The following is a 26,871-nucleotide window of genomic DNA, read 5'->3' as shown; positions in this document are numbered from 1 at the left end:
CAGATATGCCAGTTGGTTCATCTAAAGTTATAGAAAAGAACTCCAACAATGGAGAAGGTCTTCCACTTTTCTGGGATATATCCTGAGAGAGGTTTTCGATATATCTGATAACTCTCTGATTTTTTCGTCTGCTTTCCTTTCAATATCTTTGTAAAGTCTCACCTTCTTTGGGAACATATAATGGTGGATTCTAGAAAGACTGCAGAGGAATAACGCTCTTGTCTTAAACTGAAGACAGACAAAGTCAGGTACAGGTAAAAGTGTGCGGGACACCAGCGATGTACCATAGGTCAACTGGTAATGCCTTCCCACACAAACTCTAAAAAAATTTTTTTAATAAAAAAGGGGGAATTGCAACAGTCAGAAGAAAGGTGTAAACAGCCCTTTTATTCGATCACAAAAATTTACAAAGACCATACTTGTGTTTACACAAGCGAAGCACTTCTGGCTTAAATACGTAACGCTGAACAATGTCAAATGTAATAGATTAGCCTAACGGATCATAGAATAATTTAACGTTCACAAGAAGCTATGGTTTATAGAAAACCGGCGAGACAAGCCAACTGGCTAGAAGTAGTCAACGCCACAGAATCAAATTGATTGCTAATAATCACGGCAGAACGTGGCCTGGAACAGGCAGACACGCTCTAAAACTAACTTCTAAAAATTTGTTTAAATAGCGCTTCTTTCTACTTCAATTTGAATAAAAGCTCACTGTCTTATTTACATTCTGGCATGAAAAGCGTGGGTAAAAAGAGAGTGATAGGAAAGGCTTACAATTTAAATTTAACAATTAGTTAAAAATAAATAGATAAACCTCACACGCCTACTATTACTTTCCGCTTTTTAGTCATTTTATTATGCACTATAATGGATAAAAGGAAAAACAAAATCTTGGAAAATTACGAATCTCTGCAAAGTGTTAAAAAGAGCAAATAGTTATGAAGAAAAGTTAAAAAGAGCAAATAGTTATGTATGACACAAAATATAAAATACACAAAATGCTGTTGCAAAACACCTGCTTCAAGACTCAACACTACGATGGCTCATTCAGAACTGACTGAAGCACTACTTATCAACAAACATCCAAACAGCAATGATTACCGTGTGCGTCACAGTTTTGTCTCCCTGTTTTTAGAGAGAAATCAGAATTATAGGCCAATATTTTTTTGCTATAATTTATATCAATTATTTGTTGATTACGTGTCATTAATTGTGATTTTTTACACCGTTGGATATATAAACTTAGGGTTTAAAATCTCAGAAAATCATTGAAACGTTACTCATTTTCACTTGTTATTTCTACTTCAAATTTATTTGCAAAATGTATTTCAGTATCCACTTCGAATTCGTTAAATGCACAGCTATTACTGGAAGAATTCAAGAAAACATGCCCAAAAGAAAAGTTGCAAATGCTTGTATGTTGCATTCAAATTTAATTATGCTCTTATTTTCCTGCAAACTAGCCCTATAACTCCCAAAGGAGAGTTGCGGTGCTTAAATGTGTTACACCTAAATCTCACATTCTTACAATTTTTAAGTCATACTCGAGCAGTAAAACTAATTTATGAACCGCAAGATATTTCTTGTCAGTCTCCGAAACTGTTATAACGGCTAAAAAGTAATCGAAAGGCAGGGTAAGCGAATCCTTTCAAACTTTGCTTCACAGATTCCATAAGAATTAGTTTTTCTTCTAAAACAGTGATAAAGATGAATTTTAATTACTACAGGATCAAATTTTTTCTCATAAGCATCATGCATTTTAATTCTACGTCTGATATGTCTGACATTTTCAAAACGTAACGACTCTGTAAATTCATTTACGAATGAATTTACGGGACCGTGGAAGAATAATATATATATATATATATATATATAATAATTTATTTCCTAAACAACATTGATTAATTGATTATATTATCTCCTAAGTTTAATTAAAGTAGAATTATTTTAAAAGAGTGAATCCATACTGGTAAGTTATATTTTGAAAGATGTTTTGAAGTAACTAACATCTTTCAAAATATAACTTACCAGTATGGTTTCACTCTTTTAAAATAATTCTACTTTAATTAAACTTAGCAGATAATATAATCAATTAATCAATGTTGTTTAGGAAAAAAATTATTATTAACTAACTTTGCAGCAATTGCGCAAGTAGTAGTAACTTGTTTTCGCACTAAATGAATTTAAGATCATACAACACTAAATATATATATATATACACTCGTATATATACCTTGCATCACAGAAAACAAGAAATGATCTACAGCCTTCACAGAATATGCTATGTGCTATGAAGAATGATTGTGTATAATTTGATAAAATTAAGACGTATATATATGTGTGTGTGTATATATATATATCATACACGTATAGAAACTGCAGTTATTTTTGCCTGTAATTCGTTTATAACATGAAGAGTTTTCATACAAATTTAACCAAACATACAGTAAACATGACAATATTCAAGAGAAGCATTAAAATGAAATTTGACGAACAAAGTGAATATTTGATGAGACATGAAAACTTAAAGAAGAAAAAAATAACCACGCATGATCGTTCTCCAAGTTTTTTCCTTTCATAGTTTGGTATCCATGTACTAGATAGGGCAACCAGTATAAATTTCAGATGAATAGCGTGCGAATTAAAGAAAGGTATCCGATGTAAAGTGCAAATACAGGATGATTTACCTTTGTATTACATTACATTCTATAGTATTACGTTATGTGGAGTACAAGTTATAATTATTTTCGTCTCAGGGGTACGCGATAGAAAAATGCCTGGAAATTGCTTCTCCAAGGCATGCTGTTGCGTTTTTAAGGGCGTGCTGTTGGGGTTTTAAGGGCGTGCTGTTGGGGTTTTAAGGGCGTGCTGTTGGGGTTTTAAGGGCGTGCTGTTGGGGTTTTAAGGGCGTGCTGTTGGGGTTTTAAGGGCGTGCTGTTGGGGTTTTAAGGGCGTGCTGTTGGGGTTTTAAGGGCGTGCTGTTGGGGGTTACATACATTTGGTACATATTGGAAGATCTTATAAAAGTTAGAGTTAAGCTCATTTTTCGAGTTTCCGGCTTCGAAAATCCAGTTCTAAATATACTAACGCGCTATGTAAGATGACACAAAAGATATCTTCTGAATGGAACCTTTTATCCAATTAAAATATGATTTTTAAAGGTGCTGGCACTCTTCTGAAAGTCAGTTTCTTAAATGGATGAGAGCAACCCTGCATTAGGGTTTCGCAGATTTACCCAGAGTATTACTATGAAAGGAGGATTTTCGTATATCGTATATTAATTATTAGATTTTTTTATTGCTCCTTAAATGGTCTCTGCAACTATAACAACCTAGGTTTAAAATTCAGAGTCTAAGAATGTTTATTTAGACACAGGACGTTCGTATAAAGTGTATGATCATATCATAATAAATGTTGAATTTTCAGAGGCAATATGCCGCTTAGAGAAGCATTCATTCTTGCATCTTAACGTGCGCAATCAAAAAGTCTCAAACTGTTAGCTCACTTGGTCTAACACAATGCTAGAAGTCCTTCACTGGCGTAGTTGCAAGCTTTGATGAAATTTAACACAAATTGCATCTCGAATGAATTTTATAAGATTTATTTGCTTTCTGAACCTTTCATTCATAATAGCTAATCATAAATGGCACCGCTTATCAGTTTAAGATGAAACGTTGAGATACATATTTAAGTATCTTGGAAGATCTTAAAGAAGACGTTAGCGGCAAATCGTTAGCAAACCAATACAATGTAGGTTAGTCCCCGATTTTGGGCAGAAAAAATTTAGAAACTGGATCCGTAACTACTATCACAATCTTATTATTTTAAAATATTAAGTAAAAAATCGAAAGGCTGCAAAATCATTCGCAAATACTCCAGTGGATGTGTTTTATTCAGCCTCGCTGTTCAGAAGATCCAACTCAGATAACAGATGAAATTCTGGAATTAGTTTAAAATTAAATTAGAATCGAACTTATCACAAAGTCACTTTTTTGGAAACTTTATTTTTTAAAATTTCCGATTATCCAAACCATGCTCAGTTTGGTTGGTTCGAATAATTGTGGTTATATTGCGTAAAGCGTTTTCGATTCAAACTTATTATTCTAACAGCTATTTTCTGATTTTAGCTATTCTTTCGAGTTCCAATTACCTACTTATATCTAAAATAAGTTCTTTCGCCCTGCCTCAAATCTAAGATTTCAATAGGTTATTTCATATGTTTTATAAATTGCTCATGATTACGGTTCGTAGAATATTTATACATTTAGTAGCATGGATTTGATATCGTTCTTTTCAGTTTTCGCTAAACAAACTTTGCTTAACCTCAGAAAAAATATTTAAGAGACTAAACGCCAGCAGAGCTATTTAGATTAGTGCTGTTGTTGTTACTAATCTCACTTATCTGATATAACTAGAACAAACCCACGAATTATAATCGTGGCAAGGAGTATGAGATTGCGTCTGTTGGCCAGAGCCTTGAGCACCATATAGGTGACAGTCCAGCTTTATGATCATTTCCGCCCCAGTTTTCAAGGAGAGCACCCCGGGGGTGTATCCGAAGATCTCCCATCCCTCTTCCCCTACCACTAACTTTTAAATAGAATTTTCGGCTCTCCGCATATATTAAGTGCCCCCCGCTGCAAGAAACTATACATTTACAAACGACCATGTTTTCTCCAGAACTTGAATCCGGGCCATCCGGTACGAGAGCCAGAGTCATTAATCACTTTCCTGTGTGGGCGACTATTTAGACTAAAAATTGTTAAAATATGTAACATTTGTGTTTTCTTTCTGGTATGTCGCTCTCAGGTACTTATTTAAGATGGGGCATAATCAAGCTCTCTTTCATCTTCATTTTTTTAATGCAATTGTTATACAAAATTTGAAAGAAATGGAATTTTTGTTTCACTGAGAAAAAGGAGTTTTCTTTTATATATAAAAAAGCAAATTTATCCAAATTTTAAAACAATGGTTTTACTAAAACAATTTTTAAAAAGGAAGTTATCGTCTTACGTCTTCATAAAATTTTCTGCTTTAAAACAAATTTGAAGAATAAAATGAAGTCTTCTATGTATATAACAAACATTTATTTAAACTACGAAGACGTTGAATAGCAGAGTAGAAACATGATATTACACAGCGCTTAGCCCTTCTCGCTTACATGCATTACTCACCATTGACTTTGGCTAACTGCGTATTAACTAAGTATAAGTATTACGCAGCAGAGAACTTGCTTATCATGCGCATGCGCTAGGGGAATCGACGGCGGTTGCCAACATACCCCCTTTCGACGTTGATTCTCCTATTCCTGAAAAATAAAACAAAATACATATTAAACAGTATTCAATCCTACAATTGTACAACAGTTTTGATGTTTAACAGGAGTCAGGGGTTTGGTTAACACATCAGCTCCCATTTCACTGGTAGGTATGTACTTCACATCTAATTCACCGCGTTCATACACTTCACGCACAAAATGATGGCGAATGTCTATGTGCTTTGTACGGGAGTGAAACACAGAGTTCTTTGTAATTTTCTGAGCTCCTTTATTGTCGCAGTATATTTTTGTTGGGTGTTCTATGTTGTAACCCAGCTCCTTCAGGAAGCGACGTAGGTAGACAGTTTCTTTGGCGGCCTCAGACAGAGCCATATATTCCGCCTCCGTTGAAGATAGAGCTACACTGCGTTGTTTTCGTGATTCCCAGGTTATAGCTGAACCACTTAATATATATACAAAACCGGTGTAAGATTTTCTATCATCGACATTTGATGCCCAGTCTGCATCCACAAAGGCGATGAGTGGTTTTCCTGTTTTCGTATAAATTAGTCCTTGATCTTGGGTTCCCTTTAGATATCGAAGTATTCTTTTCGCAGCATGCCAATGTTCTTTTCCAGGATTGTTGTTAAATTGACTTAAGAAATTCACGGCGTATGTGATATCTGGCCTAGTAGCTACTGAAAGGTACATTAATGATCCGATCAGATTTCTAAATGGAACATTTTTCATGTCAGCGATTTCGTTTTCGTTTTCGTTTTTAGGACTCATCTCTTTTGATAATTTTTTCCTGTTATCTATAGGTGAAGACACAGATTTAGCATTTTGCATGTTATACCGATTTAAAATATCATCAACGTATTTCTTTTGAGAAATTTTAATTGAATTCTCATTTTGGTAAAATTCTCTTCCTAAGCAATAATGTAATTTTCCCAAGTCTTTCATTTTGAAAGCAGAAGCTAAACTATCGCGAATTGTTTCATACGTTTGCTGAGAATCGGTAAAAACGATAAGATCGTCTACATAAACGATTATAATAGTTTCACTGTTAGGCATCTTTTTAATATAAACACAATTATCTTAATTAAGAGATTTAAATTTCATAGATTTCAATTTTTCATCCAACTTTTTGTACCACTGACGTCCTGACTGTTTAAGACCGTATAATGATCTCTTTATAAAACACACTTTATCTGAATTAGCTTCATCGCGAAAACCTTCGGGAATTTCCATGTAGATTTCTTCATCTAAATTTCCATTTACATAGGCCATTACAAAATCTAATTGGTAACCTTTGAGATTGTGTTCTACTGCGTAGGCTAAAACTGTTCTTATGGAACTTAATCTAGCAACAGGGGAAAAGTTTTCAGTGAAATCGAGACCAGGGATTTGAGCGCACCCTTTAGCAACTAGCCTTGCTTTGTATTTTTCGATAGTGCCGTCGTGATTATATTTTAAGAACCCATTTACTAGCAATAACTTTCTTGTTTTCAGGTCTTTTTACTAATTCCCAAGCCTTTTCTTGAACAAGCGAGTTATATTCTAACAGCATGGCATTATGCCAATTTTCAGCCATATGGTCCATTTAATGCTTCTTGCACCGTAGGGTTAATGCTTTCCTCAACAACATTTTGAGTTTGTTCATTTTTATTTACAACTGTATAGTGATATTCTTTTTTAGGCCTTCCTGGCAAACCTGTTTTTATTTTCTTGGGTCGACCAGACCCCCTTTTAATCAGGATAGGAAGCACTGATTTCGCTATCTAAATCACTTCCGCTTTCCTTTTCAGATTCAGAGTCAAGTGGCGACTCGCTACCGTTCAGAGGTGATGATTTTTCACATGTTTTATTTATAATTTTTTCCTCCGGAGCGAAAGGCAGATTTATTTCTTGCTCTGAGTCATAACTACAGCAGTTTTCAAATTCATTAATAAATTTTACGTCTCTGCTTATTATCACTTTACTTGCCTCGAAATCCCGAGTCTATACGCTTTTGATTCATCAGAATAGCCAATAAAAAATACATTCTTTAGATCGAATATCAAATTTGCCTATTCCTGGCCTTTTATTTAGCGAAAATGCTTTTTGGCCAAAGGTTCTGAAGTGAGAGACAGCAGGTACTCTGCCAAACATCACTTCGTAAGGTGTTTCTATTTCGTCTTTTAAACCTCGCGTTGGGCAGCGATTTCGAATGTAAGCAGCCGTATTGACGGCTTCGGCCCAGAATTTCTGAGGCAAATTGGATTGCAATAACAAACATCGCGCCATTGAAACTAAAGTGCGATTTAATCTTTCGGCGACGCCATTCTGGGCTGGCGTGTAAGGAGTGCTCATTTCGTGTTTTATTCCCGCATCATTAAGAAATTTATTAAAGTCTTTCCCTAAATATTCTAGCCCGTTATCGGTTCGCAGGATTCTGATTTTAGAATTAAGTTTATTTTCAAAAGATGCTTTAAAATTTTTGAAAGCTTCTTTAACCTCATCCTTAGATTTTAGAAAATAAACACGAACATATCGAGATTTATCATCAATAAATGTTGCGAAATAAAATGATCCACCGATTGATTCAGTTCTCATGGGACCACACAAATCAGAATGAATTAGATTCAACAATTCAGTACTTCTATATTCAGATTCTTTGGGAAGTGGGGTTACGGTTTGTTTACCCTGAATGCATACCTTACAAGTAGAAAGAGAGTCATTTTGAGAAAAAGAAAGACCTCTAACCATGTTATTTATTTGAAGTTTTTTAAGATCATTTTCATTTAAATGGCCAAATCTTATATGCCACTGATCTATTTCTTTAGCAATTGATACAGATTCAAATATTGGTATGACAAAATAAAGATCATTTTCGCGTTTAGCCAGAATTACTATTTCGTTATTAGAATTAATTATTTGAGCACATTTTTCTTTGAAAATTACTGAAAGATTATTTTCAGTTACTTTAGACACTGAGATTAAATTATTTTTCAAATCAGGTACACACAATACATTTTTGAGTTTGATATTTTCAGTTTTAGAACCTATGCGAACTTTAAATTTAACAGTTCCTTTCCCAATAGCTTTAACAGTTTTATCAGCAGCTAATTTAACATAAGTATCACCTACCTCGTGAATTTCTTGAAACAGTTCCTTGCTGTTACACATATGCGATGTTGCACCACTATCCAGACAAAAAATGTCTTTAGAATTACTGTTAGTGCATGCTACGGCTTTTTCTCGCTCCAAGGAATTCTGATATTCTGCAGACATCGCAGTTTCACTGAGGCGTTTGCTTTTAGTTTCTTTATTTTTCTTCATACATTCCGATGCTCTATGCCCATAGATATGGCAGAAGTTGCATCTGTAGTTAACTGGATACTGTCTTCGGTTTGCAGACTTATCTGGTTTCGGTTTAGGAATCGGTCGTTGAGTATACTTCCGATCTTTCGAATAGAACGCATGTTGTGGTTCAGAAAACGATGAATCTTTATTTTTGCGAGCGTTCGCTTCTTCCAACAGTTTAATTTTCAGCATTTCTGGAGAAGGCAGTTCATCACGAGATTTGATTGCTATTCGAAAGCTTTCATAAGAGTCCGGTATGCTATATAAAAGCAATATTGTAAGCAAATCATCCGCAATGTTTATTTCCATTTCTTTCAGTTTGTCCACAAGAATGAAAAAATCATTTAGATGAACAGTCATTTGTTTAGAATCACTCATTTTTGTAAAAAGCAATTTTTTTAGAATTGTGGCCTTTCTAGCTGGTCCATTCGATTCGTAAATAGAATGTAATTTACGCCACAGTTCGTGAGATGTTACACAATTCTTTACTTGTGGAAGTTCACTGGGTAAGGTGGATAGGATTATATCCGCTCGTGCCTTTTGGTCAGTAGTTTTCCATTTAGCAAATTCTTCATCACCAGGTTCTGGTTTCGGAATTTTCCCAGTTACATAGTCCCAATGATCATTTTTAATCAGTATTGCTTCCATTTGCAACTTCCACGTGTCAAAGTTGTCCTTGTTTAGCTTTTCAATTGACACTGTATTAGTCGTCGCCATTTTCATTTCAGTCGACGCAGCTTGGCTTGCCGAAAGAATTTAACAATGGTAGTTGCTCCGCACAGTTAAGCGCTATCTGGGCCCATAACCTATGAAGAATAAAATGAAGTCTTCTATGTATATAACAAACATTTATTTAAACTACGAAGACGTTGAACAGCAGAGTAGAAACATGATATTACACAGCGCTTAGCCCTTCTCGCTTACATGCATTACTCACCATTGACTTTGGCTAACTGCGTATTAACTAAGTATAAGTATTACGCAGCAGAGAACTTGCTTATCATGCGCATGCGCTAGGGGAATCGACGGCGGTTGCCAACAAAATTGAAATTGAAATTTACGAACTCAGTAACAATTAATTACTTAATTAAACGATTCAAAATTTCCTTTTTTTAGAATGGTCTATTGTTTGGCTACGTAAATTTATTATTGACAGAATATCATGAATATCCACTTCGATTCTTTAAAAACAACAATTTTGAATTCCAGGTTTTCGCATATCTTCAGTAAACTGAAAGAGATAAACTAATAAATTACATACTGGATAAAAAATTAATTTCCTTCAACAACTTTCAGATAAAACTTATTTTTTATGAACAAACTAGGAAGATTTTATGCCATTTTATCTTATGATATCATATTCTTTTTCATTAATTAAAACATAAATAATTAATCGGTCAATTATTGAAATTACAAATTTTTAGCATCTCTAATCCATTAAAGTTTTCATTCTTATAACGTAAGTAATCAAAAAAAATGAGGGATAAAAAAGAGTTTCATTTTAAAAAGCTTTAATTGAATAGGTCACTAATTAAATAATTCATTTGAAATGACAATGACGAAATTAACAAGAAATAAAAGGAAAAAAAAAAAAAAAACCTTAAATATTTTCTTCTTTTTTCCCGATTCTGCCTTTTTTAGTAACATGATGCGGAATCGTAAGTGCAATATTAAATGATGTGCCAAATGTGATGATAAATGGAAGTGTCCGTAATAACCCAAAAATACTGGATACGTGCAGGATGAAATGTGTGATCTGAAAAATAATATGGAATTAAAGTAACTTACCCCCAAAGGATGACACTTCAAATAATGTGAATTACTAGAAATTTATTATATCCTGACATCGAGAAATTTTAAATTAATACTAGTATAAATCGAGAAAACATATCCAGACAGAAGACAATAAACGGCAAACTACGGCAGCAGTAAGAATCAGTCCTACCATTTTGAGTAACAGCCTTTCGTGCACAAAATGCGTAAAGTTCCAATCCAAAAAATCGCAGTTCATCTTCGCTACACAAAGCTACATTATAACAAAATTAAATTTTTATAGCGAAGGATTTTGACTTGAATTATTATTCCAGTATATTTTTGTGGAAACACAAGGCCAATTCTAGCATCAGATGCAACACGTGCACGGGAATTCCTTTCGAGAACGTCTCAAGTCGTAAAACATCATTTACCGCAGAAGTCAGCATCTAGATCATCTAGATCTTGAAACTATATGGAGACGGTCGTCAGAAAGGCACGAAAAAGAACAAAATTGCAGACACGCGTCATCTACGGTGAGAACGAACAGAAGCACGTCCTACCCCTTCGGAGTCTAGCAACAAAAGAGACAGAAAACTGGTTGTAGTGGTCAATCTCGCTCTGTGACTGAGCGGTCGCAGTGAACAGACTTGATGTTGAGTAAATGTGGAGGCTTGAATGCACAGTAAGGAATTACGTGATAATATTGAGTAAACTGGCGTTCTTGTTTTAAAAGCTAAAGTGTGCTACATAGTTGCTTAATTCTTCGTTTTTAATTATAACACAGGCGAATGTTAATAGCCAAATTATCTGAACTGTATTATTTATTAAATTATGGAAAAACAGTCAGGTTGCCTAAGCAGACAGCTCACTACGTCGAGGACATTTTAACATTGACTCGTCGTCACCTTATGCATAAGAAATATGATAATACCTCTCAGTAAGGGACATCCACCGGACCAGACATTTTGCCCCTTAAATAGAGGTGTCCCTTCTTCAGAAGGTGTAAATATAATAAATAAAAAGTGTAATTTAATTAGAAATTAGGGTTGTATCAAACTTTACATAAATTATATGTAAATAAGTGACATAGTCTTTGGTATTGAGTCTGAAGTTAATTAAAAATGACAATTATTGGTTAAAAAAGTTTAATTATACCAAAAAATCTGTGAAGTAGAAAACAGGTTTCTTACTCACAGAAATTTATTGAAAATTTTAGTTACTCGGATTTGTTTGAAAGGTCTGTGAATTATAAGCATTTTTAACACGTGGATGCTAAAGTCATTAAAAATCTTCACACAAAGTTTTCATCGATTTCTAAATATTTTTGCATTTGAACACTGCCAAAAAGTTTTTGAGAACTTCAAACAAATCGTTTTCATCCGTATTTTCACTCAGGGCACTCAAAACTAGAATTTTCAAACCTGCTTTCTTAAAACGTGCTGAACACAACTTTATGACATGGATTTAACAACCTTTGCTATCTACTGAAAGGCATTCAACACATGGGCGCATTTCGCAAGCTGATCGCTATTTCTGCGAAGAGTCTGACGAAGAGCATGCGTAAAAAGAGATTTCTGTGATCTACATTGAAACTCCTAATTATACCTTGGGCCAAAGGCTGTAATACAGATGTTACATTAGGTGGAAAAAACAATACTTTCACTGATTTCAGTTTTATATTTGATGGGTGAACTGGCGAATTGTCACGAAATAGTAGAACCTCCCTATTTTTTCCTAGACATTGTTTCATTAATAGCAATCAAACATTTTGTCACTATGCTTTGTATTATCCACGAATTTTCAGTTTAATGCCAATATTTCGATGAAACATTTGGATTGATGTGTTTGAAGTATCCTGGTTTTTTTGGTCTTTCCAATTACAAATAGCTGCTGAAACTCTCCTGCAAATAGCAATCAAACATTTTGTCACTATGCTTTGTATTATCCATGAATTTTCAGTTTAATGCCAATATTTCGATGAAACTTTTGGATTGATGTGTTTGAAGTATCCTGGTTTTTTGGTCTTTCCAATTACAAATAGCTGCTGAAACTCTCCTTCATGTTACAACGAAGTAGCACAGCGAAATCTTCCTTGGAGCTTTTACCACCACAGCACTTTTCTCCTTTCAAGCATAGCTTTTATTAGGCAAAATTCGATAAAATAATTTAGTTTTCTGTGATAAGTAAAAGTTTTCAGACTCCTATCCTTCACAGATTTCACTATTTTTTTAATCTGTTCTGTTACATGTTGCATATCTACTGAATTTTCTTCACCGCAAATAGTCGTAAAAGCAATGTTACGTCTCTGCTTAAATTTATCTAGCCAATCACCTTATGCTTTAATGTTCTGTAGTCCCAGAAGCTTCTTTCGAATTTTTTTAGAATAATACTCCATTTACAGGATTATTGCTTGCTCTTAAAAAACAAAACCAATGAGACACTACTGTATCAATTTTACATGCTTTAGTTTTTTTTTTTTTTTTTTTTTTTTATTTTTTTATTTTACAGTCTTGAAATACTCATTTGAATTAGTAATTCTAATTCTTCTCTATTCTTTAGTAACAAATTTCTCGGTTTTTTATTATTCCAAATTTCTGCCCTAAATTTCTTAGCCCAAGCCTTCCAATTTCTGATACGTGAATTACATCATTTTTTTGTTTTACTGTTAATCGTTTCCTCTTTGAAGCTATGCTAGATAATATATGTAAAAACAATTCACAAGTACAAGGAGGTTTTGTTCGTCAGTCCTAGCAAGAGCTAGGATTGATAAAATCTTAATTCTATCCACATTGTGAGATCCCTGTGCCTTGTCAGGTGGTATCAGGAAAATACATGTAGGTCCCTATTTAAAGGGACTGGGACCAAAAGAATTATCCTTTAAACGGAGATGTACTTTATTCGGAGTGTCCCTTATAGGAGGTACTAATGTACCTCGAAAACTTCCGTGCAATCATCCTGTTCGCCGAGATTTGAACTCGAGTCAAAGACCCTGTATTCAGCAATTTTAGAGATCGGTCCGTGTGATGTAATTAAAAGAATGAGACAGCTAAAGAGAATAACTTCCATTCGACTAAAAGTCCCAACAAACCGGCTGACTGCATGAATGATTTCGTATCTTTTTTCATGTGCATATTGTGCAGAAGACAGGTCAATTAAGAAAATCTTTGACGTAGGCATCCTTCCCCTTAGGCTGCTAACCATAATGTGCGATGCATTTGACGAAAGAGTGTCATAAATTGTAATGCAGAGCAACTGAGAACGATAGGACGTTTAAATAAATGCCTTCTGAATTGCCGAGAGCAAATTCATGATTACTGTTTGCGAAAGAAATTTTAAAATGTCGGTTTTATATAAAAATATTTTACGACATCTTCTAAGTATATGAAACTTTAATATTTACACGATTTAAATATTTACACATGATTGCTATAAATATAATTTCTTTTAAAATAACGTCGTTTCTCTTTATTTCCTGTATTAAAATTTCTGTATCTCTCTCGCTTTTACATTTAACATGAAACGGGGAACTAATATGTTGGAAATGGCCTTAAACATTTGAACTAAAACTACGCAATTAATATCATCGTCAGTCATAAATGAGTACCTGTGATAGGAAACAAGTAATTGGAGACGAGAATATAAATTCCATTTACAGAAACAACTAAAAATGGGCACAAAGTCGCAGACGGATGAGGGATAAAATTGCTGAATACTTACAGTTTGGCCCGGCTTCAAACTCCGGCTATCTGCATGTGAATTTGCGTGCTTTTCCCCATGTATAATGTGAATACCAGTCGATTTATCTTAAGTATCCCTCTCCTTAGCCAGGTAGGTTTTGATTGCTCCGCCATAATGTAAATAATCTACTAAAAAAGGAACCGTTGGTTTTAGAAGCCACACAGCAATTAAACTATGGAAAATAAAATTTAAAATGTTATTTCGTTTTCTGGGCAATAAAGTATTTTAAGGAATATCTTTTAAATGCTTAAGTGCATAGTCACTTTAACAGCATTTTTATGCGATTCCCAACATTAAAGCAAGGAATGATTGATACTTTTCTTAATGCTTTTCTTTAGCCATTTCTATTTTGTAACAACAAAACACATTTTAGTGGATTTCTTCAATTGACTTGTAATAAAAATTTTAATTTCGTCTTTTTAATTACAAGATGTAACATAACCCACACTGACTAGTCTTAAAGTTTATCTTAATGACTTATTCCTTAACTCGAGAAGGGTTTACGAGGAGCATTTCAAAAGGTATTCAAGAGTGAAATACCTTTTAAACACTCTGAAAGGTAAGAGTTATGGTTATAAGATATTTCTCCCGCCTACTTAACATGGCTTCTTAGTGTAGTGGTCAGCACGCTGGGCGTGTATTCCAGAGGTCCGTGGTTTGATTAACGGCGAGGACGTTGCTAATTTTTCATCTCTCCGGCTTTCCAAAATAATACTTAATGTCTCTACAGTGGCGCCCGAACTAAAAGGCCAGTGGATGATGATTCTCTACACCCATAATTTGGCGACTCTGTCCCCTAAAACCACAGTCGCACATTAAAACGGGGAGTATATAGGGTATTTCTCCCGCCTTCTTAGCATGCCTTCATAGTGTAGTGGTCAGCACGCTGGGGGCGTATTCCTGAGATCCATGGTTCGATTCCCGGCGATGGCGTTGCTCATTTTCATCTCTTATTTCGATATAACCTAATAGTCTCTACATGGTTATAAATCTTAGAAATTTATTTATTGTTAATATTTCTTGAGCTGAAACATATCAGTTTCTTACCCTTAAAAAAGAAGCGAATATACTATACATTGAAATAATTTCAGAGTTTGTACTTAATGGAACTTACAGATGGCTCTCAAAACTTTGCTCAAGCATTGCTCAAATTCTGATTCTCAAACCATTGCTGAAAACGATGTGTAAACGATTGCTACAAATAAAGCATTGCTTTAACTTAGACATGATTTTTTTTTCGTTAGACGCGAACAGAGTTTAAATATCATATAATATTTTATTTATTTAAAATAATGATGCATCCAAAAAATGAGTTAATAGAGTTTCGTGCGTAGGGATTCGTTTTGAACTGAATGCAAACAGAACCACTGATCGCTTGATAAAATTTATTTTCCCAAAAGAAACCTTTAGAGTCCCGGAACTTTTCTCAAATGTTACTTTACAACTCTTATTAGTATGACAGAGTACATTCAGTAGTTACAGCTTCAAACTACTAGAACCGTAGAAAGCACAAAAAACTTCAAATGCATCAGCTCGTGCACTGATCCCTGGGTAACTCTCAATACTCTGAATTAAACTCTGAACTCAGCTCTGAACTAAAACTAAACTGATGATCTCTGTGGTCTTATTCAGATTCTCCGTCCACCGAGATATTTCCAGTACCTTCGATTTCTCGACATTGCTGGAAGGCAAATCGATTGGGATTTAACAAAGACTACGCCGAATACAGGGTTGTCGATTTGCCTGTTTTATATACATATATATGTTACACATGCATCTTGAATGCTATATAAGGATCATATAGTACATATGCAGAAATTAATTTTTAAAATTGTGCCATTCATAAAATTTATTATATGCATAATTGAACAATTTGATTGATAGGGTAATGAGACTAAATAATGAAGTTTGAGAGCATATTCGAGTTTCATTTTCAAATTCATTAACTTTATAAATTTACTAAAGAAGTCCCAAGCTTTTATTAATTCGTGATATGAATTTATAGATGAATTGCGCAAAGATAAATATTTAATATCTTTGTTCCCATTATAACCTGTGATAAATTATTTTTCTATTATTTCATTATTAGTTAAATAAAAGCCTGTTTAAGAAATATTATGTTTTGAATTTTTTATTAATTTATGTTAAGATGCTATTCTAATTTCTGTTTAAATTATACCTAATAAACCGTACGTAAATTATGTAATTAATTTATTGAATCTCGCAATATGCGCAAGTAAATCATGCAATTAATTTAACGAAATGTTACTAAAAATACATGTCTAAGAATACAACTATGTATATCTATAATGCAGCTCAGAACTGAGAGTAAAAAATAATGTAAGATATTTTAAATATCGAACAGTACGTTCTTACATAAATTTCCTACTTTAAACGCAAAAGATTTCCACAATAGAATACGTCATTTCAAAGTTCATGCCAAAGATTCATTTATTTGCACACCCATCACGTGTTCAAACTTCTTGTCCATCCAGCAAAGGGCTTCTTTTCTATGGAATTTCGTAAGCAGGCAAGGAAAAGGCGTTCCCAAATTTACCCATCCTTGCTTTCTTTTGAATTCCCAGACAATGTATTAACAAAATGTCATCACTTTGTGTCTCCTTAGGAATGGGTGGACGTGAACTTACGATGGAATGCAAGTGACTACGGTGGAGTAAAAGATCTTAGGATTCCTCCCTGGAGAATCTGGAAGCCGGATGTGCTAATGTACAACAGGTCAGACATTCCTTAAATCTTATTTATAGAAAGTGGAATGCTGATTGCCTCCTTCTGTGCTATTTTTCTACTGGCAGTTTTATAACCTTCGGTGCATTTAACTTCTTTCGGGTTCGTTCCCAGAAACTAACTTTTCCTTAGGCAAACTTTACTGAGGATATAAATTCTTGGAAAGTACTCTTCTTTGAATGTTTCAGGAACTTGGGAGGAAACCTATACTTTACACATATGCAAACAAAAATCAAGTTAAAAATATAAATCCGGAATGGGTGTTGAAAGTTAAAAATTCTGAAAGGTTTCAGATTTTTAACGGTAGCTAAAAGTGTTTTTTAAGAATTTTTACACTGTAGCAGAAGCTCGCAGGCTATCAATCTGCTTTTGCTTTCACTGCGTCTAACCCATTCTTTTTTGTCTTTTTAACTTATTATTAAGCATCATTTTATTCGCATATACACCATACACAATTCAACTGCAAAATTACAGATATTTAAAAGCAGCATAGCAGTACACGTTTAGAATTCCCGAGGAAGAGTTAAGTGTTGGCATACATTTTTCTTTTTTTTTTTTTTTCAAACCTTTTCTCAGTTCATCGCATCAATGCCCAATTTTCTTACTGAGATGGCTTTACAAAACTGCTTGTCTTTTTCTTATTAACGTTTTGTATGTTTACTTATTAAATAACACATTCTTGGCGCTTTCGCTACATAAAATTCGATTCAACAGCAAAACCACAAGGTATTTAAAAACATCATATCTTTAGACTTCCTGATAGGCTATTAGAGGTTCCCATGCGTATTTTTATACCTTGTATATTATTTCTTTAAACACTAGCCGCTCAAGCAACCGGCCGCCTAAAGCAGTTATAGTAAAAGAGAAAAAAAAGTGTATAATAAATTAAATAAATTCAGCTAGTGTCATTTCATAAAATATTTAATGTTTCTAATTAGACACCTCATGATTTTAATAAATGTTTATTTAAATCAATCACATTAAAGAAATAAACAAATATTCTTAAGAATTGTGTTTATTGCTTTTAAATCGCTCAATTTCTTACTCATTGACCTTCTATATATTAAATTTGAAAGTATCTTTCTATATTAAATTTGAAAGTATCTTTACTGAATGGCAAATTGAACCGAGTATAATAAGTAAACTGAAAAATAAATAACTTATATTTTTACTGAATGGAAATAGTATCTCGCGCTGGAGATAAAAATATTTTATTTTGAACAGTGATGCCTCTTCTCGCTTTAAAATCATTGAATTTGTTAATAAAAAAGTTCAATAAAATTTTACAAAATATGAAATAAATAATAAAAGAAATTAGAAATTCAAAATTCGGCCTTCCAGGTGCCCATGTTCGAGTGGCGTTCTATGCAATTCAAAACTTGATAGCTCTACGTACCGTCGTTTCTTCTTACTACGAGGAACACACATTAATTTCTTTAAAAATAAACAGGGAAATAAGATTTGGTGGGTACTGATTCAACTAATACAAGATCAACAATTTGAAAAGTGATACGCCATTTATAGTGAACCGACGCAAAATCCCATTTCGAAGCAAATAATATTTTTTGGGTTTAATAAAAAACGAAAAAATATCGAACTGATATTAAATTTCATATGACTTCACCATTAAAATTTTAAGTTAAGGGAAGTAGCAATGAATTCAGAATAAATCATTTTTCGATAATGAGGTCATTCGCGTAAGTTATATCACAAATATCTAGGGCGACTAGTTGTCCAGGATTGGCCCCGGGCAGTCCAGAATTCCTAATTACGGCAAGGGCTGGAAAGATAATCCAGGATTTTTAAACGAGGTATCGTAAAAATTTGAAGACGAAATCATTAGTTAGAAGCAGGAATTATTCCGAAACTGTGTGCAAATATTTAAGATAAAATCAAGCATATTTGATTTATCAGTTGATAATATCATCAATACTTCTTCGAATCCTCTATATATTCATAGTATAGTTACTCAAGAAAAAATTCAATTTTTCAAAATTTCAAATACTTTATTGATCGAGTTCTTTGCGTTTATTTTTTTATGTTAAGCCTCTTTTATCGCATTGTAAAACATTTTCTTAGGACTGAAATCCAGGGTTATAAAAGGAATAAAAAATCCAGGAAATAAAAATCCAGGGTAAGTCTCCTGAAATATAATAATTCTATAAACGTATATTCCTCAGGATATTATGCATTTTTATCAGAGATCGGAAGAATGTTTTATAAATTTATGTAAAATGATCTTCAACTTTGTAAATGGATATGACGCGTTATATAAATTAATTTGTGAACTCGAGCTATACTTGCACAAGAAATGTGTTCATTGGATCTTAGCTCAAATGTGCTACTGTTACGATCATTATGGATTGAATGCACACAGACCAGATAATAGCTTGATATAATTTACCTAAAGAAACACTTTACAATTCAGGAACTTTCTACAAAATTACTCGTTAGCAATCTTTAACAATCTTGCTTTTAAGCAAGAAGAAAGGAGATGAGGACTTTGGAGAACGTCGTTTCCTCCAGTCCACGAGCCTTGGTAAGTTCACAAAATTACTCCTACAGCTATTCGCAATAGAAGATATCACAATCAATAGTTGCCACTTCAGACTACTATGGACGTTAACCCCAACGGAGTGCGAAGCGCATGTAAAAATCTAAGCTTGTACGATACCTCAGTACTCCGAAATCAACTCTGAAATAAAAACAGATGCTCGCTCCAGTCTTATACAGTTTGTCACTGGCCGCATAGATATTTTCATTGCCTTCCATTCCTCGAAATTACTCGAGGGCATATATGATTAGTTACAAATAAAGGTCGTATACCGTTGCAGTTGCATATAGAGTTCAATTGCAGTAGCAATTACAGTTATATAAGTACTGAACCAAACTATCGCCAAATAGTGCGATTTCTCGCCAAATTTGAAGAATTAATTGCTAAAGCCAACGCTAGCATGGCGATGTCTTGCCAATTTAGCCAGACATCCACTTACCTCCATGTCAAATAGCTTAGCCCTTGTAATCTTATTTTTCTGACAGAGCTTCACTCTTACTTTAGACCCTTCGTGTTATATTATGCAAAAGAAACTACATTTCACATATAATTTCACTAAAATTATTTACATATATACAAAATTCGTAACAATACTATTCACATAAATTTAAGACTTACTTATTAGGTATTACGGTATGGAATGTGATTACATTTGCATACGAAAGAAACATTATTTTCCTTTAATTTTTGAAAAGAATTAAAAGTCATAGTCATTTGTGTCCAATGCAGCCCTTTCACCATGACTAAAAGACCATCCCCATCCTTTTCAAATCTTGAAATGCACATATGTGCATTTATTTAGATTAAAATCATTTTCTAGGGTTTATATATATATATATATATATATATATAAATTAAGCGAAAAGAATATAGGAAATGCTTGAAAATACCAAAACGTGAATAAAAGTAGATTTTCATATTCATAAACTAAAATTAATATTTAAATGTAAGATTTACACATTTCCTCTACTGAATCTATGAGTTTTCCACCTGTGAGAATTCCTGTGCCAAATGCAATATCGTATAGGACATTTCAGAATATTCATTTATAAACTAGGTTAAATTATTTGAAGCCATGTCAAGAGGACAATATGTTAACACAACCCTTTTTGGAAATTTAAAATTTTTCAGCGCTTTCAGATCTGTATGCAGAATATTTTTTATATAAAACTTAAAACAAATAATGTAAATTAAAAACCGATGCTGAAATACTTTCAAAAACTCTCTTGAAATTGAATAATGCTAATAAATTTGGAAATAGAATCTTTCAATAGAACAAAAAAATAACAAATAAATAAATAAAAAAAATAAAAAAAACCTCATAATTTTATTGTGCAGTGCACATACTAGAAAAGATTACAAATACAGATATATTTGCTTTACGATGCAGTGAAGATCTTAAAGTACATAATTTTCTTAAAAAATGTGATTTAATTTAAGAAACATCTTACAGAAAATAAACTTTAAAATAATCTTATAATTAAAAATATTACTTGCAGTTTTCTTTTACTTTTATATTTTCAATCAAATTCCAAAAAAAATAAGACGAGAAACCTTAAGAAATTGCATAAAAAATTACTTTCAATTCCTGGAAATATGTTTCTAAATTTCGAGAAAAACAGGTAGGCATTCTTCTTAGAAGACGTTATTTTGGAAGTGAAGGCTGATTTATTCTGAGATCATAAATATTCGAAAAGTGCAAAGGAAACTAGAAAAGAATAAAACTATTTTAAAGTAGATGCAAAATCTATTTAATTTTTTTGTCATCGTCTTTGATGACATAATTTTTTAAATACCTGTTTTTCCGTTTTTTCCTAATTACGTAGACTGCACTCTTATTTGTTTGTGTTATTGCAGTCATGAAGAACAATTTTATTAGTTCATTAGTTCGTGTTACTCTTTTTGCTAAGATCAGCAATGAATCAGAGCTGTTTCCAATTAATTTTATTATTTTCATTGCAATAACCGAAAGCTGAATTTAATTCCTTTGGAAAGACAACATCTGTGGACAAATAGGACGCATGTCAAGCACACTATTATTCCTAACACACAACTCTCGGAAAGCTGATGCTCTTCGATTTAGCAAAGACGATTTCGCTGTCATCTTGTACAAGAACCTACTCAGAATAAAGCCAGAGAGAAGAGGAAGATTACAGGATTCGCATTTAAACTTGAGACGGGATTAGAATTAGATGGAACAAGCAACGATCTACGAAATCATCAACATCATTATCATTTTGCAGTTCAGAGGCAAATTTGTATCAGTTCCGCTTTATTAAACTCTATCATAAGAGCAAATTGTCATTACTAACACTTCATTGATGACAGTTACATTGAAACATCATCGCGAAATGTGCAGTTGTAGGATCCAGTCACTTATTCATCTATCCTGGTCCTTATTAAGATCATCAGTTGACTTTTCGCCCGTCTATTAAACCGACCAAACTCAGACGAATTTTTAAATAAACCTTTTTGTTTAAAAATTAGAACTGGACTTGAGCTTACAGTATAATATCCGAAGCTTGCGGGATTCAAATAGCATAAAACTGTAATTTAAAATTGAAACTAATTTAACTCTATAGATTCACAAATGCAATCTCATCAATACTGAGAGCAGCTAGCTCGGCTAGCAAAAGGTTAATTCTAGTCTGAAGTCAAAGCAGAGCTAAGACTTGGCACAATGGGTAGTATTTCTTTCATAGCTCTCGTTCTAACATTCAAAAGTTCTCTTATCTAATTTGTATCTTAGTAAGAATTGACGATGCGTAGAAATAGCGGTAAAGTTAAGATAATAAAAAAATGGGTTGTTGTTGTTGTTGTTACCAATCTCCCTTTTCTGACTAAAGTCAACACATGTCCAGGACATTCATCGTGGCAAGGAGCCAAATGAGCCTGCCGTTGGCAACAGCCTTCACCACCATACTGGTGAGATCCCCACTTTACCTTGGTCTCCCATACGTCTTTCCCGACCACCATCTTTTCGAAAAGACTTCCGGTTCGCTGCATATTTAGAGTGCCCCCATGCCGCACAGACGCTTCCCATTTACAAACATCCATGCCTTCGCAGGGATTTGAACCCGAGCCCTTCGGTACGGCAGTCAGCGTCGCAAAGTTAACGGCATTACATATGTTTTTGTGCTATTATTGTTACCAAAATATTACAAAACACAGAGACTGTCCGCCCATTTTTAGACGGTTTTCCTTGTATTTACAGAAGTATTTTACCTAAAAGTTTGTGTTTTAAATGTTCTGTTTGATAATCGTTATTCTTTACTATCTTTATACATCGTAATTTCAAAAACAATAGAACCTTTTGTAATGTCAAAAGAGGTATTAATTCCATTACGCTTAAGCAGCTTTCCATAGTCCAAGGATGGTTGTATGTCGACCTTTCGGCAATACGCTTTTTAAAAGTCCAAAAGCGCAAAAACCCATTAGTGATAGATCATAATAATTTAGTAGAGGGCTGGTATTTAGTAGGGTTGGGGCTTGATACCCGTTACTTCTTCCATTTTTTCCTGTAAATTAACAATGGATTATGACGTGTGGCTGCTTGCTTCACATTGATGCAGTTCTACTGATGAATGGCACTGTAGCTAAAGAGAAGGATTTCATACTTTAAAATTAGGTATCAGATATGTTCCTGATAACATGTGGAACTGATCTCAACATTTGCCTCCACTCTCTTTATTTTTAATTTGCCGTTATATGACAAAACAACAACACTGGTTGAACATCCACGTAAAACTTTCTTCAGATTCTTTGATCCATGTTTTAAGATTTTTTTTTCCTCTTTGATGATAATAATGGATCTCTTTTTATTACAGTGATTTAAACACAAGCAAGAGTCGCCTATTATTACAAAAGTTTTACGTTTTTGTCTGGAAAATGTTTCTCGTAAAGAATTCTGAGGTGAGTTCTGCGTTCGGCGATATGTCGTGGAGAAAGACGACGCATATTATGTTTTTTGCCTTTTGAAGATTCAAATCAGCATTAATCACTTTGTTTACAGTTGGCAGTGAGCATTTTAATGATTTTGGTACTGTCCTTTGACTTGGCGGAGTTTCTTTTAACATTAAAATCTCCCATTTGCAAAATTTTAAACATTAAATTTTTTTAACTTGGATATTATTTAGAACAATTTTTCACTTGAAGCCAAACTTTGACTTTTTTATCATTCTTCTTGACAATATTATCTACCTATGGTAGCTTTAGATACCAGAAAAGCGTGTTTTTCACGGTGTTTTATAATAACTAGATACGAATAAATTTCTTCGCAAAGAGCACACAGACAGCCTTCCACCCATTGCTTTTTCAAAAACCGGTGTTCTGCATGAAAACAAAACTTCAATACGCAGATGATAATTAATACTTTCAAAAATATAGCTGAAGTTAAAAAACAAACTTCCAGGCAGACTAATTTTTTATAGCATAGCAAAATCGTCTAAAAATGTGCGAACAGTCTCTGTATTCTTATTTGAATAATCACATTATATATCAATATTATATCAATATTAATAATCGTTAATCATAACATCATTAATCATATTTTGTATCATATAATCATATTATATATCAGTATTAATAAACATTAATCATATCATCATTAAATCATATTATATATCATATATCATATATTGGCAAGTCTAAAGGAATTAACTGCGCTTTTCATTACTTGGAAGTAAGTTGTAATGTTATGGATTCTGGTTTTTACTATTCTCGGAGGAAGAGTTTTTCCTCCATCTCAAAATTTTATTCCCCAAAGTAAAATAATTTACAGTTTTTCAGTCAGCGTTGTTCTGTCTGTTGTGTCTATCATCAGCATCAACACCCAATAATATCTATCATCATTATCAATCATCTCCCTGTCATTTAATGTCTTTCTCCCTGTTTCATAGCTCTTTATTTATACCCTTGTTTATTATCATTATTACTAACTATTACGTAAGTGTTTAATAAGTTTTAAACCTGATATACCTGTACAAGATAAATGTCTGAAGTTATTTTAGCAGTTTTCTATAACTAATTTGACTTCAGTGTACTGAGTACAGTTATCCATTAATTGTTGAATTTCAGTGAGAAAAAATGTTTTGTCACAGCCTTCAAGGCATTACTGGACGACTTTCTTCAAGCCACCATTGCCGCTGTAACGTGAATGACGCAAATGCATCTTCGGTGTGTAAGGTTTTTGTTAATTTTATCCAACTTTTATGTTAAGTAACTTTACTGTCATTCCCTCTTTCCGTTTTCCTGCCAGAATGCTAATTTTAGTACGCGAGTATTCAAATGAAATAGAAAGATAGTATTCAAAGGAAGATTTTAGACTGTTTTGTCAGAGCGTGATCCGCCTGTTGAAGGCCACCTTGCTAGTTTCAATTCTATTATAGCTGTCTATCATCAGCGTGACGTTATTCTTGCCAATAGTGCTTGTCCCGCCTGTATAGGCTTGAGACAACTTGCATCTTATTTATTTCTGTGCAACCTTTGGATAACATACGATTTAGATTCCTCATCTTTTGAATTACTTCATAAATGCTGGCAGGTTTGTAAGCTCCATAAGTGCCTTCTGTTAAATTTTTTGAGTTCTGAATAAAAGGGTCTTTTACACCCTACTTAGGTTCTCTTTCATCTTATTCATAGAGATAAGCCGCTTACACGTCTATTCAATGATTTGCAACAAGTTACATTTATCTGTAGGAATCCTGGAAAATTCTTTTAGTTATATAAATTGAATAGAGGCAAGTGGGAAAAGTTTAAAATTACTATAAATATCTCATGAAACATTTTAAATGAAATTTTTAAAGAACACAGTAGTACCAATGACTTTTTGTATGAGCCATTTTTAATGTCTAAAAGTAAAAAAGAATAACCTGTTGTTCTTTGTTGCAGCGCAGACGAGAAGTTTGATGGGACCTACCACACGAATGTTGTGGTACGCAGCAATGGAAGCTGCACGTACATCCCTCCAGGAATCTTCAAGAGTACATGCAAGATAGATATTACATGGTTTCCCTTTGATGACCAAAAATGTAACATGAAGTTCGGCTCTTGGACATATGATGGAAACCAAATAGACCTTAGATTGTCCTCCGAAGAAGGTGGAGATCTCTCCACCTACATTACCAACGGAGAATGGGAGCTAATTGGTAAATCTTCAGACAGTTTTGCTTTTCAGTACATTAAGTTAAGGATGATTATTATTTAGGGTAGTTGACCGGTTAATTAATTCCGACAAAAGACCTAGAAGGGATACTTTCACGAAGATATACAAAATGCACTATCTTGCACTTACTTTGCACATAGAGAAAATAATAAAAGTTTTCTTTCGGCCATCGGAAGGAAGATCCATCACTAGGCGTCAAAATATCGGTCGAAAAGCCCATCTGTAACAATATTTGGTATGCACGTGTTTAGAACAGTCTTTGCTGATTATATATACATGGTGTTTCAGTACAGCGGCTACACACTTTCAAGAGTGATAGAATACAGTTGGAAGATGGAAAATCAGATAGCGATTAAAGGTCGGAAACGTTTTCATGGAGTGATAGTGACGACACAAAGCACAAGAAAGGAAGGATACGAACAGGATAAGAAAACATGTTTATTATGCTTGTACATCTAAAGTGTTGGGACGGCTTTGGTTGATGTACGAACACCGGAATGCAAAGTATCCTCAACATTGGACCGGCAGGAATGGTCTAGCTGAATTGGCCAACAAGATCGCTAGACGTCATTCGCACTGACTACCTCCTTTCGAAGTATGTCAAGACTTTGATATAAGAAATCATATTAATATTGCTGAGGAACCTGTTGCACGCATCGTAGCAGCTGCTGGGAAACTCCGGAATACACCAGATATTTTCCCGAACATCAAATCTTCTATGCGCCGGTGATGTGCGGCCTGCATCAAGGTCAGATCTAATTTTGAATACCATATTTGATGACGATTGTTGTCTGCTTTTACTGTTATTTGTTAGTTTCTGCTGTACTAAGCATAATAAACATGTTTTCTCACCCTACTCGTGTCCATCCGTTCTTGTGTTTTGTGTTTTTTCTTCGGCACCATGAAAGCGTTTCCGCCTACGCATTGTTGTGTGATTTTTCATCGTCTTGGTGTACTCTTTCTCTCCTGAAAGTTTGTAACCGGTGTGCTGAAACACCTTGCATACTCCATCTTTCAAAGTTACGATAAATGACTGAACAAGAATTTGACCATTTCTAACATTCAGTGGTCCAAAGGGAGGATGTCAAATACAACAGAAAAAATTAAATAAATGCAAGAATAAATAAATAGATATAAAATAACAATAAAAAGTAAATACGTTGCATAAAATGAATGATTTTTTACCTATACAACAATGCAGTCACGTAACATTACAATAGTAAATTTGTTGTATTGCCAGTAATGAAACAAAATGCACTTAAAAAAAGACCTCAATTAATATGGCAAAGCAGTTGGCTACACAATAGACAT

General features: G+C 33.7%; 1 protein-coding gene across 1 annotated transcript in view; it reads left to right on the top strand.

The window, feature by feature from the left end:
* The window catches only part of LOC118196901 (neuronal acetylcholine receptor subunit alpha-7-like), a 598,562-nt gene that overhangs the window by 491,341 nt on the left and 80,350 nt on the right, over window positions 1–26,871 (top strand). Inside the window, exons 4-5 of the mRNA XM_085818929.1 lie at window positions 16,725–16,834; window positions 25,287–25,543. Coding sequence (XP_085675055.1) covers window positions 16,725–16,834; window positions 25,287–25,543 — 367 coding nt within the window. The remainder of the gene's footprint in view (window positions 1–16,724; window positions 16,835–25,286; window positions 25,544–26,871) is intronic.

The sequence above is a fragment of the Stegodyphus dumicola genome, chromosome 6 (genome assembly GCF_044657685.1).
Source record: "Stegodyphus dumicola isolate Sdum_Otavi_A_Nest chromosome 6, ASM4465768v1".
In the NCBI taxonomy this organism is placed as follows: Eukaryota; Metazoa; Arthropoda; class Arachnida; order Araneae; family Eresidae; genus Stegodyphus; species Stegodyphus dumicola.
This window is presented reverse-complemented; position numbering and strand designations above follow the sequence as displayed.